At 28.9% G+C, this 20289-nt stretch overlaps 5 protein-coding genes across 6 annotated transcripts; 2 read left to right on the top strand and 3 right to left on the bottom strand.

Moving 5' to 3' along the window:
• Nucleotides 1-1042: 1042 nt before the first annotated feature.
• On the bottom strand, nucleotides 1043-7054 carry LOC138937113 (uncharacterized). Its single transcript, XM_070303052.1, has 8 exons — nucleotides 6378-7054; nucleotides 5873-6079; nucleotides 5261-5434; nucleotides 4789-5160; nucleotides 2908-2997; nucleotides 2482-2664; nucleotides 1515-1700; nucleotides 1043-1390 (listed from the first exon to the last, which is right to left on the bottom strand). Exons 1-8 carry the CDS (start codon nucleotides 6438-6440, stop codon nucleotides 1043-1045), a joined length of 1623 nt encoding a protein of 540 aa, XP_070159153.1. The 5' UTR covers nucleotides 6441-7054.
• A 900-nt stretch (nucleotides 7055-7954) lies between these two features.
• On the bottom strand, nucleotides 7955-10774 carry Pgap3 (Per1-like protein PGAP3). The gene is made up of 7 exons (XM_070303312.1): nucleotides 10482-10774; nucleotides 9980-10122; nucleotides 9491-9643; nucleotides 8962-9086; nucleotides 8640-8773; nucleotides 8366-8564; nucleotides 7955-8012 (listed from the first exon to the last, which is right to left on the bottom strand). Exons 1-7 carry the CDS (start codon nucleotides 10615-10617, stop codon nucleotides 7955-7957), a joined length of 948 nt encoding a protein of 315 aa, XP_070159413.1. The 5' UTR covers nucleotides 10618-10774.
• On the top strand, nucleotides 10732-14213 carry LOC138937112 (differentially expressed in FDCP 6 homolog). Its single transcript, XM_070303051.1, has 9 exons — nucleotides 10732-11198; nucleotides 11359-11478; nucleotides 11709-11912; nucleotides 12011-12126; nucleotides 12201-12324; nucleotides 12458-12799; nucleotides 12882-13083; nucleotides 13165-13320; nucleotides 13600-14213. The coding sequence occupies exons 1-9, from the start codon at nucleotides 11100-11102 to the stop codon at nucleotides 13848-13850; spliced, it is 1614 nt and encodes a 537-aa protein (XP_070159152.1). The 5' UTR covers nucleotides 10732-11099; the 3' UTR covers nucleotides 13851-14213.
• Nucleotides 14214-14322: 109 nt separating this feature from the next.
• Nucleotides 14323-17412, top strand: LOC138937162 (dynein regulatory complex subunit 2). The gene is made up of 6 exons (XM_070303149.1): nucleotides 14323-14851; nucleotides 14925-15177; nucleotides 15345-15568; nucleotides 15641-16033; nucleotides 16179-16316; nucleotides 16392-17412. The coding sequence occupies exons 1-6, from the start codon at nucleotides 14714-14716 to the stop codon at nucleotides 16584-16586; spliced, it is 1341 nt and encodes a 446-aa protein (XP_070159250.1). The 5' UTR covers nucleotides 14323-14713; the 3' UTR covers nucleotides 16587-17412.
• Thoc5 (THO complex 5) lies at nucleotides 15976-20153 on the bottom strand. Of its 2 annotated transcripts, XR_011447471.1 has the most exons (13): nucleotides 19887-20153; nucleotides 19647-19784; nucleotides 19353-19567; nucleotides 19186-19261; nucleotides 18926-19111; nucleotides 18687-18819; nucleotides 18350-18589; nucleotides 18063-18165; nucleotides 17713-17920; nucleotides 17207-17504; nucleotides 16784-17124; nucleotides 16526-16578; nucleotides 15976-15994 (listed from the first exon to the last, which is right to left on the bottom strand). XR_011447471.1 is itself a non-coding variant. In XM_070303148.1 (12 exons), the coding sequence occupies exons 1-11, from the start codon at nucleotides 19980-19982 to the stop codon at nucleotides 16808-16810; spliced, it is 2010 nt and encodes a 669-aa protein (XP_070159249.1). In that variant the 5' UTR covers nucleotides 19983-20153; the 3' UTR covers nucleotides 16176-16578; nucleotides 16784-16807. The 2 variants fall into 2 exon arrangements, 1 of the variants encoding a protein (XP_070159249.1); XM_070303148.1 differs by lacking the exon at nucleotides 15976-15994 and having other exon boundaries at nucleotides 16176-16578.
• Nucleotides 20154-20289: the final 136 nt, after the last annotated feature.

The following is a 20289-nucleotide window of genomic DNA, read 5'->3' as shown; positions in this document are numbered from 1 at the left end:
TTAAAAAAATATTGTTCTGTTATCAATCTGTACATATATATTCAATCTGTGTGAATAGAAATAATATAATCATAATTTAATTCCTAGTTAAGCATTTAGAGTGCAAAATGTAGTAAAATCTGATAATGGCTGGATATCTTACTGAGATAAAACGATCAATAAAATCAAGATTGCTTCTGATAGAAATTTTATTCTGGTGACATCATGGCATAGCTGTGCATTTTTGCTTGCCATCTTAGCGGCTTCGACTTCTTTCTAATCACGAATGAATAAATGATACATCAACTGAACTAATGCATTGTATTTTTTATGATTTATTAACTCTCATGTTTTCCAGTAAGCAAACGTGTTACTACTGAATATTATGAATTATTTTCTAAAGAATTATTCAGTAAATTCATAGATTTCTAGGCCATTTTAAACGTGTTTTTAATTTATAAAAGTTTATTTTTTATTGTGTTATTTCGTGTTATTTCTTAGCCTTACTAATATCATCTAAGAGTCAGATTGATACTATAAATTGATTGATTAACAAGTTGTATTAATTACATTTATATATATATATATATATATTTATACACAATATTGCGTCATAATGAAAGATTTTTTAAAAAATGCTATGTCTTAATGGAATACTATAATATTATCTTTATTTCAATAAAATATTAGATTTTATCCGAAAAATATCGTAAAGATTATGATTTACACAACAATATCGTTTATCATAAATGATTTTATAAACTCGTGTAAAAACACAGGCATGATAAAGGACAATCGCAAAAGCAAGTAAAGAAACATACCAACAAATACTTCTCGTTTTTTCTCAATTGTGTTTTTATTTTAATTCAATTTTACATACGGACTATATTTTTTGGAAGTCGCCGTTGCAGAAAAAGTGAATAAGAGTACGTTAACAATGAAAGTTTTTTTTTTTTTTAATATGAAAAATATACGTAATCGTATAGCAGTACTTTGAATTGATTCTATTGAATACCTATTGTTTTCTTTTTTTTCCCTCTTTTTCTTTCTCTCGAAACAAACTTCAAACAAAAGCAAGTCGTAATTTACATGTAGACTTTAGATTATTAATTATATTTTTCTTATTTTTCAGAACATTTTGGATACATCCGGAATTAGACGACGAGGCGCCCTTGCTTTCGAAACCCGCCAATGTATAAATATTGTTTAAGCATTTGCTAGCTTGCAGAACGACATAATTGGATGCGGACAAGGCGTTGAACTTGACATATTTCGCGTTTTCCTCATAAGTTTTCACAGCGATGTTAATCCTCGCTAATTCGGTAAGAACGCAGCTTTCTGTTATGCTACTATCACTATTATGGCAATTTATGGAAAGCTCATCCAATTCTGTTATTAACGTTTTCCCTAACTGTGAAAAATATGATTAAAAAAGAAAACTTCGATCATCAACATTGATTAATTATTCAGATAAATTGTCTCAAAGAGTTAATTAATATATAATAATAATAATAATAATAATAGCAAGAATTTACCAAGGTAAGATCATCGATAAATCCAAGACTCTTCTCGATGGAGCTCTCAGCTGTTTCTACGCATTTTTCTGCGGCTTTATACGCTGTGTCACCGTACTTGTTTATGGCACAAGAATTGATATCATAGCAGCGTTGTATATCTTTATCCTTCGCCTTATCCTTAGCTTTAGCATTATTTATTTCTCTCTAAAAGTGGATAAATCAATAAAGCAGTAATATTTTATTATATTATTGAAATAACGCAATTATTGAACGCACATTATGCGAATGTATATTGTGTATATTTATAGATTTTATCGAATGCCGCAATTTACAATTATCAAACGTGTTTTATATCAAGCATTACGAAGTATCTTTGCTTTTTAAATCAATTATTCGATAGATTTATAGAATTCTCGATAAACCAGAGCTGTGTATTTTGACTATCAAAACAAAATAATTACAACATAGTATAAAAAATATTTTGTTTAAAATAAAATAATATTTTCTCTCTCTCTCTCTCTCTTTCTTCCCCCACATATTATATGATATTATTGCAATATTATAATTATTGAAATATAATATTATAATATTATTATATAATTGTACGAATTTTCGTGTACTAATCGATGCCAATTAATGTTAAATGCTTCTATATAAAAATTACTAAAAACATTATTGAAGCATCAAATTATTAATAAATCCATTCTGCATAAGACATCTTGTGCCGGAGATAACCCGTAAGCCATTTGTATATTGTATATAATTGTATATAATTATATAAACAATATAGTATGATGAAATTAAAAATTACAGTGTTGATCCCTTATTATTAATATTATCTCTTATTATTATTATGTTATCAATATAATATCATATCTTATTAGCGCTCATTTATCAATGCAATATAGATATTTTAATAATATCATAAAAAATATTATTTTGTCTATATACAGTGTTTAACATTTTAATTTGAATTATTACTCACGCGCATAAAAACGAACAAATGATTGACCAAGTCTTTGTAGTTGTCCATTTGGTCCCACCACTTTTCCGTGACTGTCGTAGCGGTATCTTCTTTCGTTTCTATACGAATATATGCGAATTGTTGTATGATACTCTCCACTTTCCATATTACATCTTTCACTTTAAGTCTCGTAATTTCCAAATTCTTCGATAATGGATCAGTAGCGTTAGACAATGAAAAGATAAAAACATTGTATTAATCAGTATATGATTATGAACAAGCGCAATGCATGCAATTCCTATCAATTGTTGAACTTGAATGTCTATTTAATTCTAACGAAAATATAAAACGAAATCTTTATTTTAACGAAGAAGTAAATTTAAGATAAATTTTTTTCTTTAATAAACAATCTAACAACATATTAAAGATGATATATTAAACACTTACTTGTGAAAAAATTTCATTTTGGCCATTTTGTTCCATGATGTAATCAGTTTTAGATATTAAATGTTGATCATTAGGCTTTGAGTTAACATTCTGGAAAAAAATAACAGAAAAAGTTATATATCTATCATAAATCATTTTATATGAAAAAAAAAACTAACGGTTGAAAATACGGCGAGAAGACATAATGTTATATAAATATTCATGATTGCTCGCCGGTATCACTTAGAAGTGGCTCTGTTAACACGAGAAATCGACCACTAATTGTGATAAGTATAATATTAATTACGCCTTTTTATACAGGATGATAAAAAACTTTTGGCAAGCTTTAAGAGGTAGTAGGGGGGGATAAAGATAACCAATTATATTACTTAATAACCCAGATAGTCAAGTCTGCCAGATATCATGTATTGCACAAAATATATGCATACATATTACATATCGGCAGAACTCCGGCAACAGCATAATCTGCCGTCTTATTTATTGACTGTTCGAAATAAAATAAGAGTTCAATTTCCATGCAAATTTTGAAATTTACGAATTATCAATAAATAAATTATTTATTTAAATTTATATATTTAATTAATTATTTCTAACTATGCCAATTATTTACATATTGAATATAATTACGATGTAACACACACATGCTATACATTACGTATTATACAATATTTATGACTGGAAAATTACGAATAACTGCCGATTTATCGTAAACATTTATGTAATAATATTTATAATATTCGTTTTTATTAGATCTATATTAATAATTGTCATTTGCAGGCGTGTTTTATCTTTACCGGGTTTCTACCGTCACGTTGTTACGGCAGACCATGTTTGATTTCTACTCTCGTATTTCTACCGTCAGTATTTGATATGGCAGACTTCGCTCGATATTTGCTACACATCCACTGTCATGACGTAATAGCAAACAGTACTCGTTTTTTGCTCCGATTACTATTATATTATAGCGGCAAGCCATGCTGCCAGACATTAAGCTTAATGAGGAGCAAACCGGAATCTGCTACAAAGTCATGATTAAATTTGCTGGCATATTGCTGGCATATTGTTAGCATTTTGCTATCTGTAAATACTCAAAACCAATATCTATAATAGTTTCCAAGATATCAAGCCAAAAATATACATATACATCAAATATTTATGCAAATGTGTATTGGATAGCTGAGTTGGTTTCATTAACAAATAATAGTAGCACTTATTTAATTTTGCAATTATTTTTATTTGAGCACTATATAATTGCAAAATGTTTTTTGTTCATTGATGTATGGATATAATTTTTTCATAACGAAATATTTACTATAACTTGTTATCAAAATGTCTTTTTATCTTTTTATATGTATTGCATCTTAATGAGTTACCGATCGTATTACTTGTATAAGTAGAATGAATAAGTCATAAATTATTGATCAATAGATCAGATAATCGAATTTCACGAAAAAGATAGCGCATATATTAAAATCTCTATTTGTATGAAGATAAGACACAACTTATCCTATAATTTCATCTTGCGTGAAATGTGATATATAATAAAGATCAATCAGAAGCGATATAAATAAGGAATCGTACTGATAAATAATTCTCGTTTTGCAATTACTTTTATTGCTTTTTTATATTATATAAAATCTCTTTCTCATCTCTCTCGTATTATATTATAGTTGTACTATACTATACTATATTGTGTACTATACTACAGAGTCTTTCAGAGCATGTAAATTAAAACGAATAAAAAACATAATAATCAAAACGATGTATTTTTTTCAAATTAACAGTCTTAAAACATACTGCCTTTCAAAAGCAATTTTAAATAAAGATTAGTTATATATTTGAAAATACAATCGTCTCTTAAGAATTTTCTGGTTCTGATACCGAAGTGATTTCTGTCGAAACGGCTTTTGTCGAAGTGGCTTCTGTCGAAGTGGCTTCTGTCGAAGTGATCGTAGTTGTAGTTGTAGTTAGCTGGATCGTTTCAATGCACTGGACGAGTCTCATCTTAATCAGATCACCCATCGAATGTACAGACGAATAAGCCTTGTTTAAGCAGTTTGTGGCTTGTAGAACAACATTTTTGAACACGTACACGATAGTAATCTCAGCGGAAGTGGTCTGGCTCCTTAAAACCTTTATGTCAGCATTTATTCTCGCCAAATCAGTTACGATGCAATTGTCCCTTTTTGAAGTATCGCTATCGTGGCAAGTTAGAAAGATGCCATCCAAGTCTGATAACACTTCATTTCCAGTCTATGGAGAAGTTAATAAAATTAGAATTTTGGTCAATATTATAATTATTCAATGCAAGATCGATTAATTGTAAAATACGATAACAATTGTAAAAATATACCGAAATAAGATTATCGATAAAGCCGAGATCGTTTTCGATCGAATTTTGGGCAGCATTGTTACATTTCGTAGCATCGTTGTATATTGCATCCTCAATTGCATCGATGCCAGTATTAGCCTCTTCGTAGCATGAATTTACATCCTTGCCCGCTTCTTTAGCATTGTTTACTACTTTCTAAAAATGAGTAAACAAATGTAGCGAGTAAACTAACTATGCATAATTGACTTTATGATATCTTTTTTTACAGATTCTTATAAAAATATTCAGGCACAAAATAATGCTAATAGATTCTATGTAAAGTATTGTTCAAATATTAATCTGCAGCCCATATAATTATATTATTATTTAATTATATGATTATACATGATTTAAGATCAAGAATTGCATTAAGAAATCGCATGAATTACATATGAATTATAGTTTCTTACACATGATCAAAAAATTTTGTTTTATCTGTACATAAACTTTTTTAAGAGACTTCGGTTATCAAGATAAATTGGTCGAAGAATTTGTATCTATTTTTAATAATTTATTAGATTAATAAATAGTTAGGATACAAATTCGCAAAAAAATTAACATATTGCTCGATGGAAAATCAATTAAAATGATTACCTTGAGATCTTTGAGTAACAGATTTTTATACTCTCTAAAACTTCTCTGTTCTTCATCCCCTTTTTCCGTGACTTCTGTGATAGTATCCTCTTCAGCATCGGTACGAAGAAGTTTGAGTTGACGTGTGATATCATCTACGTTGCTTTTTGCATTTCTCACTTGAAGTCTCCATTTTTCCAAATTGTCCAATGCTGGACTAGCATCAATCTGAAATCGAAAGATGCAATAATAAGTATTATAACCAAATGCATATTCTTGCAATTTTTTTTATAAATTTATAAAATTAATGTTTACGATTAGTCGATAGAATTATTATACAAGATTTTAAAACATCGGGATTTTAATTTGGAAAAATACAGAAAGGAAGGAGGAGTGAGAAAAAGAGAGAGAGAGAGAGAAAGTGGAGAGAGAGATAGAAAGAAGAAAAAGAGATATATCTCTTAAATAATATCTCTTAAAATAAAATCTAGAAATATTATATTTTAATTTTTTATAGAAAACTTACGGTGTACCCAAAAGTATAGCCAGAAAGTGTAGCCAAAAAGCATAATGTTACGGCGAATCTCATGCTTGCTTATTGATTACTGCTGGATGCCGCTTGATTTCATACCAAAACCTGACTGACAAGTTTAATATTAATTACGTCGTTTTATATATACAATGTCTTTTAATCGAATACCAATAATGATAATTTTTTGATAACGGTCATTAAGATAACGAATACAGAATTTGTCTTAGTATTTACATAACAACCGTATTTTATCTCTTTATCGGGCTTTATTCTACTCTATCGAGATTTATATCGATGTCAGCTATTTCATTTTAATTAATTTATTATCATTCTAAATAAATTGCGACAAGTTCGCGAAAATATCGGTGACTCATAATTTTTAGATTAAACTAATACAAAATTATATTTATAACAAAGTATGCCGTACAGCACTATGTCATCTTAAAGATAACTGAAAGACGACATATTTTCTACAAAGAGGTCTTTTAATGACAGCATATAGTCGACGAAGAAAATAAAACAAATAGACGATATATGTCCTATTGTGTCATTTTTTTAGCCTGATGACTAAAAATATGACTAATTATAGATATCTTTGAGTCGTTCTAATTATATATATCGTAGGGTTAGAATTTAATATAAATGCTATTATATTAATGTTACAAAAGTATAACAAAATTGAATATTACACATAATATTGCACAAGTAATATTATGCTACAATTTTCTACTTATAAATGTGATTGTATCGTATTTATATTGCAGTTATATCCCATGTGGACAAAAATATTTGGCCCAACAAATATATGTATATATATAATTAAATTAAAAAATTTAGTTTATAAAATTAAAGTTAAAAATTAAAATTAAATAATTTTTTATTTATATGGAAATTGTAACGAACGATTTTCGCTTGTTCGGGCAATTTCTGTCTAAATTCTAAATAAATAAAAATCGGACATTTATCTGTCAGATTTTTAAAAAAATCAATTCAATATCTGAATCTGAATCCCTGCATCGGGATTGTATCAGAAAGTAAAATGATAAAAATATTTATTTTATTAGCCGCTGTGCAAGTTTTATATAGCTCTCATAACTAAAACTTAAATACGAGATAGATAACGCATAGCGCATCACCTAATAGCAAGCAAACGAACTTTTTGTTTAGCCGAAAAGATATCTTTTGGGCATCTTTTCGCTTTGCCAAAAAACATCTATAAAAAGATGATAAAAAAAATTTCTTTCTTAGGTTGTCTTTTCGGCAAAACGAAAAGATGTGTTACAGATATTTTCTAGCTTTGCCGAAAAGATAATCTAAGGAAGACATCTTTTTGTCAATTAGTATTTTATGCTATCTGCAACAGTATCTATATATATAATACGATTTCAAAACGATGTTGGAATCGCGCTTAATGAATGCAAAGGATCCATCCCAGGAAGTGATTGTGTATATATATATATATATATATATATATATACATAATATATTGCCATTATATATATTATAAAAAGATATTTATTATATATATAATGTTTAAAATATAATATAATTATTTATATAATAATTAAAATCTAGACGTGTAATTTATTATAATACATTTTCAAGTAACAGCAATCTGAGATCATAAACCTGTAAAATAAACGAAAATATAGTTATTTATGGATATCTATATACATATTTTTTTCTTTTTTCATATTAAAGAGCCCCCCATTTCTACCCTCATCATCTAATATCACTGTTGTTCGTGTTAACCAAGAAACGATTAAACTATAATTAATTACAATAATTAATTTATTATTTCTATTAACTAATTTATCGTTTTCAAGAGATTCAAACTATATATACTATCACTTGATATTATATATGTTTGTGTGTAATTATTGTGGAACTAATTTATAATAGTTACAAGTCAATGCTGTTAATAACTTCAATAACTATATACTATAATTAAAATTATAAACCTCTGTCAAATTCTTTCTCACCTATACAATAATATTGTTAAAGGAATAGTACTAGCATGCCATAAGGAATGAGCGTCAAATATCCAAAAGATAGGAGGAAAATCTGCGAGTTCTAGCAAAGTCACAAAAACAGTCAATGTATTGAACCAACCGATTAAGTACACATGAGACTTGCGATTAAAATACCACCATAGCATTGTTATCGCGAAGGTCGTCAAGCCTGAAATTACAAAAATTTCATGTTTGTAGTATAATCATTTTTCTGTAAAGATATTAACTGCAATGTAGAATTTACCTATTGTTATATTAAGCATCATATTATAACCATAATTAATTTTGCCTGACCATAAGTGCAATAAATGCATACATAAAATGCTTAGATATCCACTAGTTATTATAACAAATGCTCTATTATTCTTGTATGTTATCCTAAAAATAATCAACACATATATTAAATTTAACATTACATATCGCAGACTACAAATTTTTGTATATGTCTAAAATCTAAAACATTATGTAAACTATTTTAAAATTATTAATCTAAAAATAGTAAATGTTCCATATTTTTGAAGAATACATTAATTGTATACAAAAAGAATGAAACTGTTGCATATTACCTTAAAAGCATGCAATATAACAATGTAAGTACCATACTGAATGCGCAAGAATAATCCATGGCTTCTGTAAATGGTCTGTCTCGTGAATGAAATACAGTGGACCAAAACCATCCGTTCAAACATATCTGCAATAAAACTATAAATTAAAACTTGAAGAATGCTAATCGCTAAAAATCATATATAAAATTAATATAACCATAATTATAAAAATTGGCAAATATCATTATTAGACAATTTTATTGAAAAAATTATCATCTATAAGAAATTTCATAACTATTAAACATATTATACATATTATATGTATCACCTATAAAAAATTCGAAAAGTAGAAGAGTTATTACTTTGTATTTATGATTTTTATTATCAAAATTTATAATTTTCTTTATAAAATAGATTTGAAGATTATATTTTGCCTGACCATAAGTATTTAATTACTGTTAACCATGATTATGCTTTTATTAATTGTAATTACAGAATCTAAATGTAAAACGTGTTTCTCTATATGTAGGGCACTTGAATGTACACTTACAATGCTGAAATATTCCCAAGCATAGAACATAGGGTTAGTTTGATTTACTTTCCTTCTAAATTTTCTATGCATTACCCAATGTGCATAAAAATTTAATATAGAGAATAAAACTGATGCAGGTTCCTGACATCCAAATAAACGGATAAATGGCCACTGCAAGGAAAAGAATAACTTGTGTCATTCTACTTATAAATGGAATATTATAAATATTATAAGAGTAAAATTTAATATAATATTAAACATTTATAAATAATGTGTTACAAAGATTACATATGAGTAAAATTTAATATTAAAATAATAATATTAACATCAATCTTTTATTATACAATTAACTTTTGTTACATATATAACACCAGATTATATATAATAAATATTTTTCTATGTAATATTTCATAATTTTCTTTATAATATATTTTATAATTCTACATATAACGTTTAAGTACTATTCTTATAAAATTATATAGTTTTACATTTTCACATTTTGCTTACTTTCCCATGAAACTGTGGTATTTTCAAATCATGAGATACAAAAAAGTCAACAGTCTTCCATGTGCAAATATAACTGCAATCTTCCTTACAGGTCCAGTGTAGCAAAATTAATGATAAAGATGGTTGTTCCTTAAAAGTTGTTTCTGCAACATGTAAGTGCATATAATTAAAAACTCTTTTTATTAAATATAATTAATATCTTTATAAATTCTCCTCTTTACATTATATGATAAGAGAGAGAATATTTTTATTAAATTCGAAAAAAATGTATGGAAAAGTGTATAATTAAAGTAGCACAAAAAAAGCTTTATATATTTAATATCTTATTTAATATAAATTTTGTAATATATATATATATATTTACACAGAATAAAAAACATTTTTCTAATCAATAAAAAAATTGTTGAATACTTAGAGTATCAAGGCCTGATTATTATATAACACCCTTTTAGCGAAATAATAAATAACAAGAAAGAGAAAAAAAAATAAAATTAGTTGTTACCATTTTTACAATTCCTAGTGACACACAATGCTAGACATTGCTTGTACGCTTGTGATTTGTCACCTATTGAACCAACTGTATTTCCAAACAGACAAACTTGAAAAATCAGCAGAAGGATCCATCCTGATTTTGACATGCTCTCAATACGTCGAAATCATAACCAAATTGTAATTGACAGCAATCAATGAAAACTGCTGTTGCAGCACATAGAATTTCAATGCGCATGCGTTGAAATACAGCATGGTATCCTCTCTTTCTCTTTCTTAAACAGATATTCACACGTGTAAATAAAGGCAGAAGTCACAGATGCAAAAAGGAAACAGTTTTGCAGAAGAGAGGGGAGGAGTCTCTGCACGAAATAATATACAATATATATATGCGTCATTCTTAATAATCATTTTTAGCACGAGAACGTGAGATTACAGCAAATGGTAAAAATTCCTTCAAGGAATAGAATAAATACCTTGAAATACACGAGAAAGGGAAAACCGGATCATTTAGAGAGATAGAGAGACAGTGAGAGTGATAAGATATGTGCTTACGAATATTTACGAGATGCATTGGGGCGCGATAGGATAGAGAAAAACACCTGTTGACAGACTGAGTGGAGTAAGCGCGATGGCCCACCTGTTCAAGAACCTCAGCAACAGCATTTGGCACGCGTTTCAAGCGCTACAGGCCGATGATATCAACACAGTCGCTAAATCAAAGTTAAAGGTAAAATTTTGAAGAACTAATAGAATTGCCAAAAGAGCTTATAGTTCAGGCCACATCCTAGCGATTTCCATCAGTCTCATACATTGCATAGACTTCATTTTACATATATAATATATATATATCAAATATATCCCTCTCATGATTGATGATCTGCCCATAGGTATTGACAGCCAATATTGGTACATTGATGGATTTATATGGCGTGGAGAAAGGTCTAGAGCATTATCGGAGTACACAAAACTTGACATTTGATCAGTATATGTATTATTTACAAAAAGAGGTGGGACATTCTACAAGAGCAAAAAGTCATGAGTCATCACAAGATTATTTTTAAGAAATATAATTAGAATATAAATGTGTTTATATTTTTTTTATTTTTAAATGTTTTGTTAAAAGTATTTATATATTTTTCCAAGTTGTTTCATATATTTTCTCTTCTTTCTTTTGGTTTAGAGCATTAACTTTATCTTTATTGTGTTCAACATAATGCAAAATTGTTAAATGTTTCAGGTATTCTCTTCTGTAACTGATGCTACCTCTATACATACATTGAAAAGTCTGGAGGAAGGAATAGATGAAATCTGTTGGCTGGTCTGTAGAAAGAACTATCTGGAAAGATCCCATCCAATCTTTGAAAATCACAGTGTTTACCAGTTGTTTAGAATTTACTGTCTACTGGCTGAGACAGATTCCAATGCAACAGATTCTTATCTGGTTGGCTACTTATTTGTTTATAAATCAAAGTCCATTTTGTAAACAGAAACATATTTCATTATATTAGATATTTAATATATTATTTTTGTGTTGTACAGGTAACAATGCATGGCGATGAAGTGGCACGAATTGCTTCCCATCTGGCGATGTCCTTGGGTCTGCAGTGGGACGCTATAGATTTTTCTGCTCTATCAGCAGCTATCAAAATGTTTAGGTAATGTTTTATCAATTCAATCAATAATAATAATACACAGAATGCAATTTCTTTATGAAAAATTTTTTGGGAAGATTTCCCACATTCCTAGCAGTTCTCGAATCTAAGTACAGTGGTGGCAATACCTTGGACACTGTGGCATTAACAGAAGCTATTGATGATCTCTACCAGATTTATGTGGAGAATGTAGTGAAAAAGGTAAATCAAAATGTTGGTTAAAATTTCAAATAAAAAACAAATTGTAAGAAAATTATGAAAATTTGTTTGTTATATATATATATACAAATTTATTTTTAATATTATAACTCTTTTTATAAATTTTATTGCACAGGGTTATTTGATGAAGAAAGGTTTTTTATTGCCAACACTACGATATTTCTGGTTTATACTGCGTCCTGGCGAATTGACATATTATAAAGATCGACACCAAAAAGAACCATCCGGATTGATATTGTTAAACGCTAACTGTTGGGCTGACTCTCTGCCAAATAATGGGAAACTTGATAGAAGATTTGTTCTTAGCACAGCCGAACACAGATGTATAGAGCTAGTGGCAGAGGACCATAAAGGTAGGCTGCAATGGCTTGCAGCATTGCAAACGGCCATTCAACATTCAGGCGAGAAGATCGGCTATCAGAGGAGTTTGGCCAATCAAAGAAGATCTTTGCGACAAGTAAAATTTGCAGAAAAATAAATAAAAGACATTAATAGTTTTAATAACAATTTATTTCTAACCGCTTTGTTGCTATTACTAGGCTACTAAACAAGAAAAAGAAGAGACCAAGCTGGAACTTCAGCATGAAAGGCAAGCTAGGATTGCTGCTGAAATACAAGCTCGGAAATTAGAAGCTCTATCGAAAGAGGAAGGTGCAAAAGTTCAACAATTGGAAGATGTAAAACAGAAATTAGAGCTGCTGCTACAAGAAGAAAAACAGGCTCTACGCGATGAGGAAATAGGTAAGAATATTGTGTATATAATTTATCAATATCTTTTTTAGAATTGTATAATTTAAATATTATATATGTTATATATTACAGTACGAAATTTGCAAGCAAGAGTATTACGCGAAGAATGGGAGAAAAGAGAGCAATTGGAAAAGCTGCAGCAAGAGCAGCAGGAATTGTTGGAGATGGAGAAGATGAAAAGACTAGAGTTTGAACAAATGCAACAGAAAAACGAACAGCAGTTGCATGGTATAAGATCTAGAATATAAAAAATAAAATATTTAATTGTTTATATACATATATAATATAATTAAATATTATTTTAATAGTTTCTTACTATTTCTTGTTAATATATAATTTAATGAAACTTTTGTGTATGTAAAAACTTCATACATTAAGCTATAATTAACCTAAATTTTCTAAAGTGCAAAAAATACTTTTTTAGTCTTTAATATATTTAGCTTATATTTTATACCTTATCTTTAATTTTTATTTGAAGCTTTTGTTCATGTTTTATGTTATTTTTAGAAGCTGAATTGCGACTTCAACAACTGGAAATGGAAAGAGAGCATCTGGATACTGAGTTGCGTGTCGCACATGAAAAAGTGAAACATGCCGAGGAGGCTCAATTTCTACTGGAAACGCAAATCGTGACACGTCCTCTAAAAGGAGGCGAAAAGATCAAACGTACTCAAAGTTTCATACCGACGACGAAAGAGCGACCACTTTCCATGGAAAATATCGACACCAGGACTATAGTATTGCAAAAAAATATTTGATACATATTTCGTCATTGAGAGCTATAAAAATCAATGCATTTATTAACCAAGTTGCATTTAAGTCTTCCACCAAATAGAATAATACAAAGAGCTTATAGAAACTATTATACATTTACTATAATATAGTTGCAGGGCAACTATACTATATTTTCATAAAGAATATGAGCTTCGATCAAGATGCAAATTTGATAGTTTTTTTACTCTCAATGCCTTGATTTATTAACAATTTTAGTAAGAAACTATTTACTATTGCACATACAAATATTGTATATGCATATTCTCTTTCTTGCATAAAATTATTGTCTCAAAAAAATAATATGACATTTATATTTTATAAGTGTTTATAAAGAAAAGATAATGTTAATATCTTTTGAAGATTGCGTAACATATTTTTGCTTGATATATAAAACTATATATACAAATATATTTTTCATGTTTCAAGTGCATTATTATAAAGTATAGAGTGATATAATATATTTAATATATACATTTTCATATTTAATCTTATTGAAATATACAGAATTGCAAAGTCTTTAACAGTATGTATATGTGTATATGTGAAAATATTTTTATAAAATTTTATAAGTGACTAAAATTTTTGATTAAAAGTTTTATATTATATTCCAGTGAAAATGAGAGAGTTTGTTTTAAATCAAATTAAATTTTTATAATGTATTATAAGCCACATAATATATTGTATCAATTAGAACTTGATCAACACATTATTGATCAAACATGTGTTTATCTAGTTGACCATAACAGAGGTCTTATTATCGTTATTCTTACGGAAAATTTGTACCTTGTTAAGAATAAACTATTTAAATACTAATTATTTAAGAGTGTGAACATTAATTCGTTGTAAAATGCCGAAAAAAAAGGGAAAGGGAAGCAAATTAGCTCGCATGAGCGACGAGGAACGCGCTCGCTATTTGCAACATCGAGCTGAATTAGAATTAGAAAGCAAACGACGTAAGCAACAGTTGATTGCGGCGTTTACTAAGGTATATTAAATGTGCAATTGAAATAAATAATGCGATAATGTGATTTTGTAATAAATCATTTTATGAAATGTAGAATAAGCTGAAACGCGAGGAAGCGTTTTCGCGATTAAACACTGCAAAGATTAATGAACAATGGCGATTTATTTTACGCCGAATAAAATGTAAGGAACTTCATGAAAACGTGGAGTATCTTTGGAAAAATTTCGATCGTATGATGAAGACAAAAGATCTCATGATACACCATTTATATAATGAGCTACAGACAACTGATATGGATCACAGAAGATTGCAAGAGGCTCGTATTCAAATTATGGATCTAATAATTGGTAATTCACATTGTATAAGTGATATATAAAGTATAAGAACATACAATTAAATATTTTAATTTTAAGTCAAATAATTTGAATAATATCCTAATTTTTAAATGTGATTTATATTTACGTATGCACATGTATAAAAAAAGATATTAATAATTATTGATATTATTATATAGGAACATATAAGCAGAAATGTATGCATCTACATGAATCCTTTACAAATGAACGCAATCGTATTGCTATTATTGAGATGAACGAATTAAATAGAGTACGAAGGAATTTAGAGCAGCTCTGCGATCAACTGCAAAATATAATTTTTGGACAAGACAAAGAAATAGAAAGCAAATTGACGCAAACGAAAATCCAAAATGCTATTAATATACACAGCATTGTATACTTGGTATAGAATATTTCATCATTATGTACTTTGTCCTATGATAGATATTAATACAATAATGCAAACATATTTTAGAAGGAAGATTCTTTGTCACGCTTGATGCAATATGCTTCCAATGAAATTGAAGAATTATGGCGACAACTAAACGAAACGATAATAGAATACGAGAACAATACGGGAGATAAAAGAAAGCAATACGAATACTTGAAAGAACAGGACGATGCTCATCATGCGAATATGGCGCAATATCCGAAGCTGCAAATACAGTTGCAAAGCACAATTAAGAATTTGAAACAGGACACGTACGCATTATCGCAAAAGCGGGAGCATAGTATAACGGAATATAAAGATCAGATTATGCAAATGAGAAAGAGGATTAAAAGTTTAAGACAAACGTTTTCTGTTACTCAAATGCTGGACGCCACTCAACTGAAAAAATTGACTATTATTAGTACCAGCGTTCTAAAAGTATTAAACTTTGATTAAAGTTGGATTTAATTTAACTATCTCTAAATAAATTAAAGAAAAAATTGCGTATATGTGATGGATTATATATGCATGTATATTTAACAAATATTAACATTTGGATCCTATAAGATTGTTTAATTTGTAGGAATTGAAAAGGATTTCAGAGAAAGGCTCGGTATTGATTTCGTTACTGAAAATGTGTTCGAGTTTGGAACCGTGTTTACTGACTGTTCAGAAATATAATTTACGCGATACAGGATCTAGAACAGCTTTCACGAGCTGCGTGAGTTATTGCATATACGAAAGAGAAAAATATGTATCCTATTGAAATAAGATTAAATAATACGATTATTTGCAGATGTCAGAGCCGTTCGATAAATTGGAGAATTTTTGGGAACAATTTAATTATATTAAAGCTGATAACATTTTCATGAAAAAGGAATGCGATAAGCTGTCTTTCGAGAATAAACAATTGAGAAACACCTTACGCACATATCTCTTGACTGTTTCTAAGACTCCAACCGCGCGGCCGCTTACATCTATTTCTGTATAAAAAGAATACATTTATTTCCAATAAAAAGATCAACATCAACATTTTTTTTAATTAAAAAAATATGATCTAATATCATATTTTTAAAATATTAATCAATGTATTTTAAAATCAAAAATTAAAATAATTTAAAGAAATCAAAAAATTTATATTTTTTGTGTAAGTACTTAGAAATTAATAGAGAATAAAAGAATACGCACATATACACAAATAATTTAGTTTATTTAACGGTGAATAAATATTCCTCCTCCGAGCGACAAATATTTGTATGGTCGAGCACGAGTTCGTCCTTTCACAGGATGGAAAAATATCTTTTCCTTTGGTGCCATACTCTCAGTTTCTAGGTAGATATCGAAACATGCCCTCAGTCGTTGTATCTGCGCTGTCAACGTCGGGGATTTTGTCCACATCACGTTGACTTCTCTCTCGATGTCTCTAATGATATCGGCGGATGCCGGTACCATTGGACTGATGCTCACACTAAATACTGGTGCTATCTTTGGATAATCTGGCTTGATAGCGATTCTTGCCACAAGTTCACCTAAAAATCATTTTAAATCTAAATGTCTGGAAAATAATTTATATTCGTATAAAAAAATTTGGAATAGTAGTAATAATCATACTACTGCCACGACGAAGTACAGCTTCGTAAAAGATATCTACGGACGATATTAATCCCTTTTGGCAGAATGCTGGCGAAGTAATATAATTCGAGTAATTTTTCCAGGTCATAGTCGTGAATCGGTGCAATGACGTTGAGATCTTTTGCGGTACTGGATCTGCCGTGCTGATGAAGATTGACAGATTACCAGATTCCAATTGTCGTATCTCCGAACATAAATCTAGTCGCGCTTTCACGCGCCGCTTGATTTCTTTCAATACACTTTCGACACAATCTTGTGCCAATTCTTGATTTGTAAGCTACAAATAGTTAATTAAATTTTAATTAAATATATGCTGATTTAGTCATATCAATAAACAAAATAAATTATTTTGTATTGTTATAACTTCTTACTATATACAAGCAAAGAGACTATTTTTTTTGTCTTTTAACAAGTGTGAAAACAAAGAGATTTTAACTTTACTTTAAATTAATTATTTTTAACATTTTAATTATAAGTGTATGTACCTTTTGTTGTTGTTCATTCATATCAGATGAGACAAACTGCAGACCAGCCATTCTTTGTGCCCATCTATAAGGAATGCCTAATCCCAAAGACGAGAACGAACCTAAATTATGCCGTGACAACTGATACTGATTGGCGGGATTCGGACTCTCTAATCCCGAATCTCGCGGATATAGTTCGCGAAGAATCGATTCTGATACCAGCATGTCTCTATTAATAAAAACAACTTGAAAGAATTACCTCAATAGAAAAAAGAAAAGTATATTTTCTTATAATTATATATTATAAATTTAAATAATTCAATATTACAAGTTAAGAAAAATTTAAGTAATGTTTAAGTAATTTTACATACCCAGCGCTAATACCTCCTAAGTCTTCCATTTCGAGTTTTGACTCCACTGTAATGACTTTTAAATAGATCATATAATAAAAGCAAAGAGTCAATTTCGTCTCATCTGAAAAGTTAATTTTACAAAAATGAGATTTAAATCAAGATTTTTAGAAAGATTCCAAATATAGTTTAATTTTACTTAATTTTACGTTTTTTTATATCAAAATATGATCACACATGTTAAAATAAAACTAGAATTTGATTGCAATTTTCAAGCCAATTTTCATACATGTCTATTCGAAACTTACTTTTTAAAATGATAATGATTTTTACATGCAATGGGTGTCGTTGTAAGAGCTTTGACCGCTTTTCTTCCTGCCTAGTTTCCCGAGAAACTCTATGATGTCTTTTTTTATGCACAGGCATTTCCTCTACAATATTTTCCGATTGATTCTCAAGATCTGAATCGGACTCTTGCAAACCATCCTGATTGTTTGCACGTTTTGCTTCATCTTCATCACCTTCCACTTTGACCACCAATGTATTATCTACAAGATATTTTAAGAAGCAATAAAAATGAGAGATTTTAAGACATAAAATGGCAACAAATTCATATTTTAATTATATCTGATATATTAATTATACCATAAGCATCTCTATAGGCAGATGCCTTTGCATATAATACATAAAGTGCTGATGCGAGTAATAAAGCTTTTTGATGCTCTTGGCGAATTTTATCTAATGGCAATCCAAGACTCTCTTGCAATGGTTTACTCGTCTGAAAACACAAAAAATAAAATTTGTCATTTAAATATTTAAAAAGAACATTATACATATATATATATATATATATATATATATATTTTAAGTTAATGAACTCATACCTCCAATATAGAATGCAGTTGTGGTGCAAGATTATCTAAGCGAGTTTGTTTTGTTTCAATGCTAGATGCTACCGCCTTTTTGCTCTCTGTCAGTTCATCACACAATGCTGCCAACTGTTTTCTTTGCGTCAATTCCCACTCCAAACGAGCCAATCTCAATTGATGAGGATTATTTTTTGTTATTTCCTAAAATACATTCGTCACATGTATCATAGAAAAATGTTTAAATTTACTGTAAACTATATGAAAAATTTATATACAGGTCGTGAAATGTTTTCTGGAGCTTCTTTATAAAATTCCTCTTCTGAAACAAGTTCTATCAATTCGTCCTTGGATCTACAATGAAAGAAAGGAAAAAAGTTATTTTACTTTAAAGATAATAAGAGAATAAAAATCTTCTTCTCTATATAAAAATAAAAAGATTTACTTAAATTGAAGACACTTGACGACTTCTTTCTTCAAATGCATCACTTCATATAACAAATTCTGTAAATGCAAATGTCTACTGTCTACACTGCTTTTTGCAGCTATAAGGGAATCGCGTGCACATTTTGTACGAAATTTTTCCATGCGATTTAGCTTCTTCAATTCTACAAATGCCAGGCATGTTTGAATTTGCAATTCACGAATCTCATCTTTCACCTAAAACATATTTGTTTTTTATTAAATTTACAGAAAACTCAACAATAAATAATGATTATTATTTTGCAGGCTTTGTTACATTTGGATCTCCACTGGATTTCAATTTAACTATCTTAGCCATTGCTGCTCGAATATTGTCGCAGGTCGCTAAAAAACATTCGGAATCGTCTTCGGGCAATCTCTCAATAGCTTCCTTTTCTTCATAACTTATTATTGTCTAAAATAAGTTACATATAATTCATAGAAGCAAAAACAACATATTTTGTTATTGTTTTTGGTTCTTTATTATAATTAACAAATAATTATAATTTTTATATACCTTGTACATATCTCCGTCTTTCACTGACGTTCCACCGCTTGCATTCACGGACTTCCTTCTTTTTTTCGTGCCATCCGATTCATTTTCCTTACCCATTTTATATTAATTATATATCTATATATATATACAAAAAAAAGATTCTTTAAGATATACACTTTCACTTATAACTAATAAAAACGTTCCGGATTAGATTAAAAAGAAACGTTCCGGAATGAAATTGATGAGGTTAAAACATCTCGAAGAATCTTAACAATATAGGGGTGCGTTCAAATAAGCTTCGTTATATCGATTGACAGCATGGTTATATTCTGTCCAATTGTAAATGGCTGCCCTGGCTTCATCTTTCACATTGTTGTAGCAAGTCTAGTTTATATATAAAGTCTATGTTTGCCGCGCATGCGAT

This window comes from Polyergus mexicanus, unplaced genomic scaffold, assembly GCF_030449975.1.
Source record: "Polyergus mexicanus isolate NDT 795.1 unplaced genomic scaffold, iyPolMexi1.0 SCAF_10, whole genome shotgun sequence".
In the NCBI taxonomy this organism is placed as follows: domain Eukaryota; kingdom Metazoa; phylum Arthropoda; class Insecta; order Hymenoptera; family Formicidae; genus Polyergus; species Polyergus mexicanus.
This window is presented reverse-complemented; position numbering and strand designations above follow the sequence as displayed.

What these genes read in the sequence shown, in the direction of transcription:
- LOC138937112 (XM_070303051.1), top strand. Translation starts at nt 11,100, where the DNA reads ATGGCCCACCTGTTCAAGAACCTCAGCAACAGCATTTGGCACGCGTTT. An exon ending in ATGCAACAGATTCTTATCTG is followed by an intron (nt 11,913 to 12,010) that starts GTTGGCTACTTA and finishes TGTGTTGTACAG; the next exon opens with GTAACAATGCATGGCGATGA. An exon ending in AAAGAAGATCTTTGCGACAA is followed by an intron (nt 12,800 to 12,881) that starts GTAAAATTTGCA and finishes TGCTATTACTAG; the next exon opens with GCTACTAAACAAGAAAAAGA.
- Thoc5 (XM_070303148.1), bottom strand. Translation starts at nt 19,982, where the DNA reads ATGGGTAAGGAAAATGAATCGGATGGCACGAAAAAAAGAAGGAAGTCC. An exon ending in AATCATTATCATTTTAAAAA is followed by an intron (nt 18,166 to 18,349) that starts GTAAGTTTCGAA and finishes TTAACTTTTCAG; the next exon opens with ATGAGACGAAATTGACTCTT. An exon ending in TGTACTTCGTCGTGGCAGTA is followed by an intron (nt 17,125 to 17,206) that starts GTATGATTATTA and finishes AATGATTTTTAG; the next exon opens with GTGAACTTGTGGCAAGAATC.
- LOC138937113 (XM_070303052.1), bottom strand. Translation starts at nt 6,440, where the DNA reads ATGAGATTCGCCGTAACATTATGCTTTTTGGCTACACTTTCTGGCTAT. An exon ending in TGTTACTCAAAGATCTCAAG is followed by an intron (nt 5,435 to 5,872) that starts GTAATCATTTTA and finishes ACTCATTTTTAG; the next exon opens with AAAGTAGTAAACAATGCTAA. An exon ending in ATTTGTTCGTTTTTATGCGC is followed by an intron (nt 1,701 to 2,481) that starts GTGAGTAATAAT and finishes ATCCACTTTTAG; the next exon opens with AGAGAAATAAATAATGCTAA.
- LOC138937162 (XM_070303149.1), top strand. Translation starts at nt 14,714, where the DNA reads ATGCCGAAAAAAAAGGGAAAGGGAAGCAAATTAGCTCGCATGAGCGAC. An exon ending in TACACAGCATTGTATACTTG is followed by an intron (nt 15,569 to 15,640) that starts GTATAGAATATT and finishes AACATATTTTAG; the next exon opens with AAGGAAGATTCTTTGTCACG. An exon ending in GAACAGCTTTCACGAGCTGC is followed by an intron (nt 16,317 to 16,391) that starts GTGAGTTATTGC and finishes GATTATTTGCAG; the next exon opens with ATGTCAGAGCCGTTCGATAA.
- Pgap3 (XM_070303312.1), bottom strand. Translation starts at nt 10,617, where the DNA reads ATGTCAAAATCAGGATGGATCCTTCTGCTGATTTTTCAAGTTTGTCTG. An exon ending in CTTGGGAATATTTCAGCATT is followed by an intron (nt 9,087 to 9,490) that starts GTAAGTGTACAT and finishes GTTTTATTGCAG; the next exon opens with ATATGTTTGAACGGATGGTT. An exon ending in TTAACAATATTATTGTATAG is followed by an intron (nt 8,013 to 8,365) that starts GTGAGAAAGAAT and finishes TTTATTTTACAG; the next exon opens with GTTTATGATCTCAGATTGCT.